Source organism: Pelobates fuscus, chromosome 6 (assembly GCF_036172605.1).
Source record: "Pelobates fuscus isolate aPelFus1 chromosome 6, aPelFus1.pri, whole genome shotgun sequence".
NCBI classification, from domain to species: domain Eukaryota; kingdom Metazoa; phylum Chordata; class Amphibia; order Anura; family Pelobatidae; genus Pelobates; species Pelobates fuscus.
In genome coordinates this window covers 135,964,642-135,977,574 of record NC_086322.1, presented here as the reverse complement: position 1 = coordinate 135,977,574, position 12,933 = coordinate 135,964,642, and the positions used below count along the sequence as shown (strand labels likewise).

Here is a 12,933-nt window from a genome sequence, read left to right as displayed (position 1 = left end):
GCTACTATAACTTTACATTAATACACTTACATATCATCAATGGAGTCACTTGTATAGAGATGTACAGGGAAATCATTTTGATAATTACAGTTTCACATATTTAATTGGCAGCTTAAAATGTCTCAAAACATAATTTGCTTGTACATATATGTATATAGATAGATGTATAGTAGAAAATTGAGTGTTTATCTGTATGCTAGCAATATTCATCTTACAGGCCACTACCCAACAACAGCTAGTATTGAAAATAAACAGTTAGAATTGACAAAAAGGGTAAAACAGTACAAATTCATAAAGACTTTATTTGAAGATGTAAAACAGAAAAAAAAAATGACATTGTCCCATCATGCAAGCATTGCGTTAAAGAAATCATTCCATACAGAAGTCAAACAAAACTATGAAATGTGGAATGACGTACGCTTGTTTGAGGGTGGTATGAACACACTGTGCACAGTTACATAACATAATCAATAGAAATCTGGTTCACTAAGTTTCGATTAGAAAACATTTAAAGACAGCTAAAGCATTCCCTGCATTTAGTATATGCAGTGCTATGTATATTTGTATATACCTTAAGAAAAGAAAAAAAATTGGTCTCATTCGAGCAGATCATTCCAAATGCTTTTTCATAATGTACATAAACTAAAGCATTCTATGCGTTGTGACAAAACATTGTAGCGCCAGTAAAAAGTTATTGTTATAATGAAAGTGATGCATATATAGATTCATTAATAAAATTTGTCACAAATTCATAGTACCATTTTTAAACCCTATCCCTTAAAGCCCATACAGTATAGAGTACACAATATTTAAATCTTAAACCAGAACTAATCTAACACAAAAATACATATTATTCTGTGAAAGGACAAAATACCCTGAATGCAAAATTGTACTTTTTCGATCATTAATTATCAAAACAGATAGAACCTATTTATTGTTACCCATACTTATGCATTTAATATTTATTTGTGGAGAATATAAAAATTCGTAAGAGATACAGAAAAAAAAAAAGGAGATGGAAAAAAAAAGGGAGAAAAATAAAGGAAGCAATTCACAAAAAAAAACACTCCAAAACCCCACCTGTCATTTTTATTAGAATTAGCATTAGAGAATACAATTACAACTTTGTCGAGATTACTAATAACTGTCCAAATAACGTCCAAGCATATGCAGATAATGGATTACAATTTACTAGTAAATGTTCTGTTATATTATATTTAGGAATGTAAACATAGGAACAAGAGAGCCTTTAAATATTTTGTTGTGTATTTCCTTCCATTGTTAAACCAGAGGAAAAATTATAGTAAACCAAAAAAAAAAAAATATATATATATATATATATATAAAAAAAATATGTAAATTGATTAACCTAGGCATGTGGAGACTTGGCAAAATCTTACATAATGTAGGTTAGGCAAAAATATATATTTTGTTTTCTTCTGCACTTAAGCAAATAATTTGTATCAGTGTTCTATTGGAAGAGTAATAAAATGTTAATCTGTGCTTAATGAAAAATAAATATATCACTACGCAAAAGCATTACAGAGAGACTTCTTGTGCCTTAATAAAGGTTTGTGGTCAGGACACAATGGAAAGGACACAGTTTGTGTAGGAGTTACCATCCAGTTGTCTTGAGTGTTCTATGATAAAAGGCTTCTAGTTAGCTAGAAAAAAAGTGAGATAAAACATTTGTTTTAATGTTGTGACTCCATTTTAGAACACAGTTTCATTGCAATTGATTATGTCTTAAAATAAAATACTTTACAATGGGTCGTGGAACATAAGATACAACAGTCAAAATGATGGGGGGCAGGGGGGCACTAAAACTTTCCACCACTAAATCAGTGATGCCAGGAGCCGGAATATGACATCACTCCAGCCCAGGCATCACTAAACAGTAGAGCAAGACGAGCAATCAGATTACATGAGCCACACACTGGTAGGGAGAGTGGGTGGATTTAAATAAACAACAAATAATAATTTGTGACTGTGTGAGAGAATGTATGTGAGTGTGTGTGTGTGTCTGTCAGTAGGTATGTATGTATGTATGTGTGGGTCTGTCAGTGAGGGTGTTTGTGTAGGTGACCGTCCCTTTCTGATCACATTGTAAAGTTGTTTTCCCATGCCATACCAGTCTCGCTGAGGCTGGCCCCGCCTCCATTGCTGAGATCACCAATGTTGATGATCTCAGCCAAGGCGATGCTTTTCTATTGGAAAGCAAGCAGAGGCCGTTGTGCATGTGCGGCAAAATAATTTTAATCAGTTCATCTCTATGGGGAACATTTTGCAGATGGCGGAGATGATGAATATAAACTAAGAAGCTGCTCTAGTGGCCATCTGAGTGACTGTCTAAAGAGGTGTTACTAGGCAGCAGTGTAAATACTTTTCTCTGCAGGGACATTCTATAGCCACCAGAGCCACTACAATAAGATGTAGTGGTGGACTATAATGTCCCTTTAAAAATTGTATATTTGTCATTGACAAGAAAGCTTTGTTTGTTTAAAAAAAAAGTGGCTCCTAACTTCTTTAGCTGACTCCTAGATTCCTAGCAAATTAGTCAAGCCCTGCTTTAATACGAAGCATAGCAATTAAGCGATACAGTGCACATTTCTTTTGTTTATTTCCACTAGATGATTTGATTATCTAAACATGGTACAACTAAAAAAAAAAAAAAAGGGGGAGAGGCTGTGGTTCAGTAAATAGTGCTAAATATCACTACCCCGGAGGTCCTGCTAACAACTAATGGTGTCATTTCCAGAGTGCCCGCTATAGAGTCCAACAACGTATGTTATCAGTAATTACCGCAAACAAAGGTATAAAGCAGTAGTTGAGGACATGCTTAACAGAATATTGGGACGACTGGCTCAAATGCTCAGCACTATCACTAGGTGTCAGTATACTTTTTACACACATACATGGTAATGTTGTAATTCAGAATATGTTGTTCTTTTCTGATGTGCCCTATACCAAGTTGCAAAAAGTAGTTGCAAATGTTTAACTATTCCAGGAATCATAGTACCCGTAAATTATAGTAGAAATAATAGAAAATGTAATCAATACATTTGACCTGTTTTGGTAGAAACCTTGTAATGGAGGTTTTAAACATAGGAATTATTGGGGGAATATTGTGGTTACACATGCTCTGTAACATATTTGACCTCTCTGGTAAGAATATGGGTATAATTATTTTTATATATAGAGATTATGGGTGAAATATCCATGCTTCCATCAGAAAAAGGCTAAATGTGTTCCTTGGCATGTCTAACCTTGACATTTCACCCATAATACCCATATCGAAAAATAATTATAACCATATTATTATCAGAGATAGATCAAATATGTTACTTGACATGTGTAACCATGGCATTCCACCCATAATCATATTTATACCCATATTCTTAACAAAAACTGGCCAAATTTGTTCCTTGGCATGACAGTGATTTAACTTCTAAATAGCAGAGAACTGAGCAGTGAGACTCCAGGGGTATGCAATAAAACTGCTTCATTACGCTAAAGTTGTTTTGTTGCTTAGCGTATCCCTTTAACCCCTTCAGGACGGGTGACGGACAAGGTCGCATTCGCGGCGATCGCGGGGTTAATGGTGCACCGGTCTGCCTCTGTATTAGAGGCAGACCAGGAGCACCGGATCGGGCTGTCCCAGCTCATGTGCCCGCTCTGACAGCATGTCAGAGCGAGCACATGTGCTCTGTATACTTACCTCCGCCTCCCTGCACTTCCGGGTTCACTGTGAAGTGCAGAGAGACGGATCAGTGATGATCCTGCCCCCTGCTGTAAAAAAAAAAAAAGTAAAATTAAAATCCCACCCCCCTTTACCCAGTTTAATAAAAAATTAACCCCTTCCCTGCCAATTGATCACTGACTACAGTGATCAATTGGCAGGGATTACATTTGAATATGATCTGATTTTTTTTTAACCCCTGAGGGTTAATTCTTTTTTTTTTTTTTAACCCTCAGGGGTTAAATTTATTTTATTAATTAATTTAAATATTTTAAAATTATAAATTTAGCTAGCTGGGGAGGGTGGAAGTTAGTGGGGAATTGGGGGATTTAGTGTTAGGCTAACTAGGGGTTAACGTTAAAAAAAGTTTTAAAATAAGCTTTAAAAAGTTAAAAAAATAAGTTTAAAAAAAGTTTTAATAACGTTTAAGTTAAAAATTAAAAATAAATAAACCCTTTACCAAGTCCAAATAAAAATTAACCCCTTCCCAGTCTATCACTGCCTACAGTGATCAAAATACATTTTTTAACCCCTGACGATGAACTTTTATTTATTTTTTAACCCTCAGGGGTTAAATTTATTTAATTAACTAATTTAAATATTGTATAATTAAATATTTTGCTAGCTGGGGTTGGTGGGAGTTATGGGAAAATGGGGAATTTACTGTTAGTGCTGCTTACTGCTAGTTAGGGGTTAACGGTAAAAGAAAAAGCTTAGAAAAATGTTAAATCTGTATAAAAAAGTTTTATGAAAGTTTAGGAAACTTAAAAAAAATTAATAAGCAAAACAAAAGTTTAAAAAATAGTTTTAAAAAGTAAAAAAAGTTTTAAAAAGTTAAAAAATACATTTAATAACGCTCATTACCACTACACCTGGTACAAGCTAGCGGAAAAATGATCCCACGCTAAGGTTCAAAATATGCCTTTTGAAATACCCTGGGATGTCTTCTTTAAGAAATGGTATGGCTTTATGGGGTATTTGGATTATATAGCCTGGTAAAATACTCTAAAATGGGACATGGGCACAGCGTAAAAATTAAAAGTTTGAAAAAAAATTGAATGGCTGTGTCCCAAATGTGCCCCTCCGATGTCCACATATACCTGGCAAAGGTACATACGGGGGTATTTTTGTACTCAGCCGACATAGCTGAGCAACATATAAAGTATTATAGAGTGGTGGTACACATAAGGTTTGCAAAATATACTGTGCAAACTCACTTTGTGTGTCAAAAAGGCAGAAAAAACGCTTATTACCACTACACCTGGTACAAGCTAGCGGAAAAATTATCCCACGCCAAGGTTCAAAATATGCCTTTTGAAATACCCTGGGGTGTCTACTTTTAGAAATGGTAGGCCTTTGTGGGGTAGTTTGAATTTAAAACCTGCGAAGATGCTTGGAAATTGCACATAGGCTCAGCGTCAAAATTCAAAGTTCTGTAAAAGCTGATATGGCTTGGTCTCCAATATGGCCCTGTAGCTTCACAAAATAGTGCCAAAGACATTCATTGGGGATGTCTTTTTACTCAGAAGACTTAGCTGAGCATAATTTGGAGGTTTTGAACTTAGTGGCACATATGAAATATACAAAATGCCCAGCAAAAATGCAATCCGTATGTAAAAAAATGCCCCAAATATTGGGTCCCCATGTTCCCCAGTGTCCCAATGTCTCAGTGTCCCCATGTCTCGGAGCTGCTGTCTGGACTCAGTGTCCCCATGTGCAGAGCTGCTCCCCCGCGGATCAGTGAGTAGAGAGAGGCAGGGAGGGAGATGCTGTAACTTCTTATCACTGTCTCTCTCCACACAAACAGCGACCCCTACTGGCCGGCGCTGGTATTGCAGAATAATCTATGTTTATACTCAGACAGACATTTGTATTGCCGGTTTTACTGCAATACCGGCACCGGCTAGGCAGCCTCAAATACCTGAGAAATACTTCTGAGAAATATCTGGCAACCCTAAGGGCCCATCAGCCCCTATGTTAATCCGGCCCTGGTTATAATACCCCAAATGGAAGCATAGGCTCATTAAATCCGTCTCTCAAAATTCTACTGTGAATACTGAAAAGGACAGGTCTCCTATATGGCACTGTAGCTTCACAAAATAGTGCCAACGACATACATCAGCAGAAGTAAATGAACACATAATAAAACTTTGTACAGGAATAGCACACACCAACTTTACAAAATACACATGAGAAGTTCTTTGTTATAAGTTTGTGTGCGAAAACCCCCCAAAAACACAATTTTACTCCAATATTTAGCAGAGGTTGGTGGTAAAATGGCTACGTAGAAAGTGTCAAAACAACCTTAGGTAAATAGCTTGTGGTGTCTACTTTATATAAATATATACTTTTGTGTGGCAATTTTGTTTTCTTTTATGGCAATTAAGCTTACAAGACAAACATACCAAATTCTAAAATCGCTCCACATTAAAAGTTTATTTTACTCCTTGTGCTTTGTGACCTGTAACTACCAAAAAAAACGTAAAATCCCAGACACATTATATATTCTGTAAATCAGAACAACTAAATGAATTTATTTTTAATTACTTTCCGTAACCTGCACTAATTGTGCACACATTATTATTGCAAAAACTTTAAAAAAAATCAAGATTTTTCATTTTTTTTCATTTTTCTGTATTTTTTTAATAATAAATAAGCATTTATGGAAATATATGTTACATCAAATTAAAGCCCTTTCTGTCCTTTAAAAAACGGTATATAATATGCGTCGGTGCAATAAATTAGTAAAATGCAAATTGCAGTTGAACGCAAACAGCAAAAAATGCAAAAAAATGCTTGTGTCATTAAGTGAAAGACAAGCTTCTGAAGCTGTGTCCTTAAGGGGTTAAGATCAAAATACTCTATACAAATCATTACATACACGAATGTGAATTTAAAATTTTCTTATGCTCATTGATCATTCTTCTAACAACCAAATATGGACTCATCATGGATCACATAGTACAAAGGTATTCTGGCAGAGTTGCAGAAATCCAACAAGTCAAAGCACATCTGTTAAAAATACAAGTTTTCGCCTTCCAATAAATCTAAACAAAATAACGCACCTATTCAATTCACCTTCCAACTTGCAAACTGCAGTGGAAATCCATTGCGGGTGGGCAAATAGTTTGGATTTATTTTTAAATTTGGAGCCTGACAATCAGTATTCAGTCTGGCTGGAATTATAACCTAATTCAGTCCCACTTGGGGCCTCAATAGCAAAATTCTGACATTTTTAAATAGTATGTACACTGACTGGATTTTGCAGTACCATTGGCTTTGTATATGGTCGGATTTTTTTTCCCGATTTATAAAGTGTCCATTCGGACTTTGCTAAATACCCCACAACGCTTGTTATCTGCAGCACGGTATAAGAACCACACATAACATATCATGCACTGTCTGTTTGTAATCCAGTTGTTTACTGCTTTCCAAGGAAAGGGCTTCATCTGAACACAGACTACAAAAATTAATAGGAATATGTCCCTAGAATTATCTCAATGGGGAAAAAAGCATTATACTTTTTGGGAATTTGAATTCCCTTTTCTACAGCATATTTTGCACACATAAATGTAAAAACAAAATTGCCCGTCTTCAAATAATATAATTCATTCAGAGGTTTATGTTTTTCTACTTTTTTTGTAATTAAATTGTATATTGAAGATTTTTCAATACAACAATAATAAACATAAAATAAAGAGGATATGTTTTATTTAATTTAACCCCTTAAGGACCAAACTTCTGGAATAAAAGGGAATCATGACATGTCACACATGTCATGTGTCCTTAAGGGGTTAATGTTATACGCATACTATCTTCTAATCTCAAATTTTTCAGACAAATGCAGGCCCTCAACCACTTGGGGTTTCCGCTATACCCAGACAATGTGGTTATCGCTGTATCCCTATGTCCCGTTTAACAATACAAAAAACATCTAAATCAGTGTCCCAGATTTACTTCTGTAAAAGTATTTTTCTTTAGAAGAGAATTAGAAAAATACAATAAAGTAATGAAGAAAAAAAATCAAAGCCATTTGTCAAAGTAGCTTTAAACTATGATGTGTTGAAATGCATGTATCACTCAGACTGACAAGAAAAATACTGCATTTAAAAATAGTTACTCTTAAATTTATAATAAAAACATATCCTGACTATTCTGTTTACCATCTATTTCTGGCATTTTTTTTTCTTTCTAGATATATTGATTCTTACTTAGTTGGCGGGTATAGTTGGCGAGCCAGAGCGGTGGAAATGTACATTCTGCCATTTTCCATCACGGCGGTGCCAGACCCGGGTCTCTTCAGACTGCATGGTCTTTGGCATTCCAGAACTATCCATGTACTGAGTAAGACGGATATAAGCTATGCAGGCAGCATCTTCCCCAATAAGGTGAACGTGTGGGTTTAAGATGATAGTGTGGATTGGCTTGTTGCTTTTCGATAAAGCTGTACAAAAAAAAGAAAAGAAAAATCCATCACAATTTTTGATTTTCATGAAAAATACTATAATAGTAAAGGGTTACACCAACCAAAAACAGTGTTTTAATACAACATATTTTTGATTGCAGCAAGCCCTGCTGAAACAGTACCCCCATTATAAAATAAAACAAAAAATTAAAAGAAAACATCAATGTAGTCCTGTACCAAGGCCACTTTTTTCCCTCTCTGTTGCCAGCAGGGAAAACAGACATTTTTCATGTACAATATTTACAGTCACTGACATTCTCATGGTGCTTTGCGTAACCCTTTTAACCCCGTAAGGACCAAACTTCTGGAATAAAAGGGAATCATGACATGTCACACATGTCATGTGTCCTTAAGGGGTTAAGCAACAATGGAGTGAACTCTATCAAAGTGCATTTTAATTGAAATTAAACAACATGCACCACTGCAGACAGAGATAGATTTACACAAAACAAATAGAAAAATGTAAGAGGACAAGTACCATTTTCAAAGTAGAACCTATGGAAATCCATTCCTTCTACCAGGTTTCCTAGAGCTTCAGGTTCAAATGATGTAAGGCCTGGGTCACAAATCTTTCTGTTGGTAAAAACACAAAACAGAAATATTTGATTTTGTTTTCCTGGAATCAACCTGTGTATTTTACATTACTTTATACAGTGCATTTTTCAACTCTTTGCAACAGTTTGATTGTCAAGTATATATTGTGAGCCAAAGGGATATCAAGGTACACTATAGTCATCAAAACAAGTTTCGCTTAACTTTAGCTTAATGAGGCAGTTTTGTTGTACATGTCTAAGCAGCCTCACTGGTGTACATTCCTAAGTTGTCTCACTGCTCAATTATTTGCCATCTAGGAGTTGAATCACTAATTTTTATGGAGCCCTAGTTACACCTCCCTGCATGTAACTGACAGAGCCTTCCAAAGGCTTCATTCATAGTATGTGTAACCACACTTATCATATATAATTTTGTTCAGGAAAAACAGGGCTTTTATGTCACATCGAATATTTGTATATTAAGCATAATTTAATATGAATTCATATTTGTTTGAAAAATGCAAACAACTAAATTGAACCCTAATTTTGGCCAGTGTTTCTGACTAAGTGGCTACTAAAAAAGACTGGACATACCCGATTTGCAATATCTTGGGTTGTCTACTTTTGCAAATGGTATGCCATCATGGGGGTAATTCTCATTCCTGGGCTACCATACGGTCTCAAAAGCAACATAACCAATCGGGCAAATTTCAATGTGAAAAAAAGGAAACAAGCCTAATTTTTGACTCAGTAACTTTTGAAAACACCATAAAACCTGTACATGGGGGTTACTGTTATACTCGGGAGACTTCGCCGAACATAAATATTACGGTTTCAAAATAGAAAAACGTAGCACAACAATTATATCGTCAGTGGAAGTATCGTTTGTGTGTGAAAAAAATGCAAAAAAACTAAATTTTTACTGACGATATCATCGTTGTGATATGTTTTACTGTTTTTAAACACTAATATTTGTGTTCAGTGAAGTCTCCCGAGTGAAACAGTACCCCCCATGTACATGTTTTATGGTGTCCTAGAAAGTTACAAGGTTAAATATAGGGCTTGTGAGCCAAATTCTCTGGACTTTCAGCCTGGGTTGTCGGGCAGGTCCCTCAAATTTTAATTACTAAATTGACTTGATTATGTAAAAATATTATATAAATATATTTGTAGAATTTAAATATAATTTTTTTTAAGAATTTATATGTATATTAATATCAATATACAGTTATAAAAAATTACAACTGGTATTTCTTTTTTTATTGGTTTTTTTAAATGTATCTATTGATTATTTTTAATATATATATATATATATATATATATATATATACACACACATATAACTATAATTATATATAACTATAGTTTTATATATATATTTAACATCATTCTATGTGTATTTTAATACATACATATATACATACATATATATATATATATATATATATATATATATATATATATATATATATATATATATATATATATATATATATATATATATATATATGAGAAAAAATACACTTTTATTAATGGTTTATGTATGTGCATATAAAAGTACTTGGATCATATATATATATATATATAATCTAAGTACTTTTATTTACTTTATTAACTTTTATTAGCTTTATAAACTTTTTTGCAGGCATTAAGGGGACTGCATGAGAGCTTATGCAGGCCCCCTGCAGGCCCTGCATAAGCCAGGTATTCCAGCCATGTGATCGCAAGGGCCCCGCGATCACATGGTCGGTGGGGGGAGGGGGGATCGGGTAGAAGGGGTCTGCCTGAGCTCCCAGGCAGACCCCAGGATTGTGACCGCCGATGGGGGAACGGCGGGGACCCGGTAACTACCCTGGACGGCAGGGATGTTCTTTTCTGCCCGCCAGCATTTAGGACCGCCCCAAAAAGGGTGGCATAGAATGCCTGCCGTCCTAAAAGGGTTAATGTAGTATTTCTTATCTCCTGCACTGTTAATAGCTTGCTAGAGCCTGCAGCTGAAGGAGAAAAAAAAAGTACAATGTGTTTTGTATTCATTTTACCATTAATATAAATTGAGCTTGACATACCGTAAGGGAAAAAGGTATTTGATCCCTTGCTAATTCAGAATGTTTGCCCACTGACAAAGAAAGGATCAGACTATAATTTCAATGGTAGGTGTATTTTAACAGTGAGAGACAGAATAATAAAAAGATTAATCCAAAAAAACGCATGTCAAAAAAGTTATAAATTGATTTGCATGTCAAGGAGTGAAAGAAGTATTTGATCCCCTATCAGCCAGCAAGATTTCTGGCTCCCAGGTGTCTTTTATACAGGTAACGAGCTGTGAAAAGGAGCACTCTGTTAAAGGGACACTCCAGGCACCCAGACCACTTCTGCCCATTGGAGTAGTCCGGGTGCCAACTCCCACTACTCCTAACCCTGCAACTGTAATTATTGCAGTTTTTTATAAACTGTAATAATTACCTTGCAGGGTTAACTCCTCCTCTAGTGGCTGTCTACTAGACAGCCACTAGAGGGAACTTCCTGATTTCTAGCAAAGATTTTCTTTGCTAGAGCGTCGCTGGACGGCCTCACGCTGTGTGAGGACCTCCAGCGTCGCTCATTTCCCCAAATCTTTTTCAATGCTTTCCTATGGGGAGCGCTAATGCGCATGGGCGGCATTGCCGCGCATGCGCATTAGGTCACCTCGGCCGGTGGGCGGGATCAGTCTTGCCCACCGGACGACGGAATCAGACGGAGGAGCGGCGCGGAGGAGGAGACAGCGACGAGAGACATCGCCGCTGCCTCAGGTAATTGACTGAAGGGGTTTTCACCCCTTGAGCAATTGGGAATTGGGGGGTGGGAGGGAGAGGGAACCTGCAGTGCCAGGAAAACGGATTGTTTTCCTGGCACTGGAGTTTCCCTTTAAAGGGAGTGCTCCTAATCTCAGCTAGTTACCTGTATAAAAGATACCTGTCCACAGAAGCAATCAATTAATCAGATCCTAAACTCTCCACCATGGTCAAGACCAAAGAGCTGTCCAAGGGTGTCAGGGACAAGATTTTAGACCTACAAAAGGCTGGAATGGGCTGAATAGGTGATAACAGTTGGTGTGATTATTCGCAAACGAAAGAAACACAAAATAACTGTCAGTCTCCCTCAGTCTGGTGCTCCATATAAGATCTCACCTCATGAAGTTTCAATGATCATGATCTTGGAGGGAGCTAAAGGCACAAGCTAAGTGTCAGCCTCAAAACCTTAATGACTTGGAGAGGATCTGCAAAGAGGAGTGGGAAAAAATCCCTCCTGAGATGTGTGCAAACCTGTTTTTGTATGAAGTAAGTGTGAGTGAATGTAGGGGTGTGTTAGCATGTAGTGTTGGCATTTGAATGCAGGGGTGTATTTGTGTGTAGTGTTGGGAAAATGCTGAGATGTATGCACATATACACATTTACTCAAATGTACACACACTGGCACACATGCAGATACATATACACAGATGCACACACTGGTACATACAGACACACAGGTATACACATGCAGATACATAGAAACAGTCATGCACAGATACAGACAAACACTGACACACATACAGATAGAGATACACAGATACAAACACACATATAGATACAGACATACACACTGACCCACATGTACAAAAAACACATAGGCACAGACACACATACAGAAACACACAGATACAAACACAGATATACATATACAGACACACAGGTATCATTGTGTGTGCACATAGTGTGCATAGTATGTATGCAGTTTGTGTATAGTGTATATGTGATGTGTGTGTGTGTGTATAGTGTGTATGCAGTGTGTGTATGTATAGGTTGTATGTAGTGTGTGTGTATAGTGTGTATGCTGTGTGTGTGTGTATAGTTTGTATAGTGAGCAGTGTGTATTGTTTGTGTGTGTATCCTGACTCTTACCTGTGTCCATGGGAGGGGGGGGGGGGGCACACTACATTCCCTGGTGGTCCGGTGTCACAGTGAAGAGGGGCCCAGGAGTCTCCACATCCAGCAGCAGCATGTCCTCTGTTCTCGAGATCCGCAAGAGCGTTGCCATAGCAAAGCGCAGCAATGCTCTCGCAAAAACAGAGAACATACTGCTGCTGGATGTGGAGACTCCTGCAAGCGGCATGAAAATGTGCCCTGGGCACCCTGCTAGTGAGTGGCACGCAGGGCGGACTGCCCCCTCCACCTCCT

At 36.8% G+C, this 12,933-nt stretch overlaps 1 protein-coding gene across 11 annotated transcripts in view; it reads right to left on the bottom strand.

The window, feature by feature from the left end:
- Positions 1-1,343: 1,343 nt before the first annotated feature.
- CAMK2D (calcium/calmodulin dependent protein kinase II delta) overlaps positions 1,344-12,933 on the bottom strand; it is a 253,131-nt gene continuing 241,541 nt past the window's right edge. For 7 of the 11 annotated variants that reach the window (XM_063458273.1, XM_063458276.1, XM_063458275.1 and 4 more), the window contains 3 exons: positions 8,683-8,777; positions 7,951-8,183; positions 1,345-1,664 (listed from right to left, as the gene is read on the bottom strand). In XM_063458273.1, the coding sequence (XP_063314343.1) occupies positions 7,951-8,183; positions 8,683-8,777 (328 nt within the window). In that variant the 3' untranslated portion in view covers positions 1,345-1,664. Of the gene's footprint in view, positions 1,665-7,950; positions 8,184-8,682; positions 8,778-12,933 lie in introns of all 11 variants that reach the window. The other 4 variants (XM_063458274.1, XM_063458277.1, XM_063458280.1 and 1 more) reach the window with 2 other exon arrangements.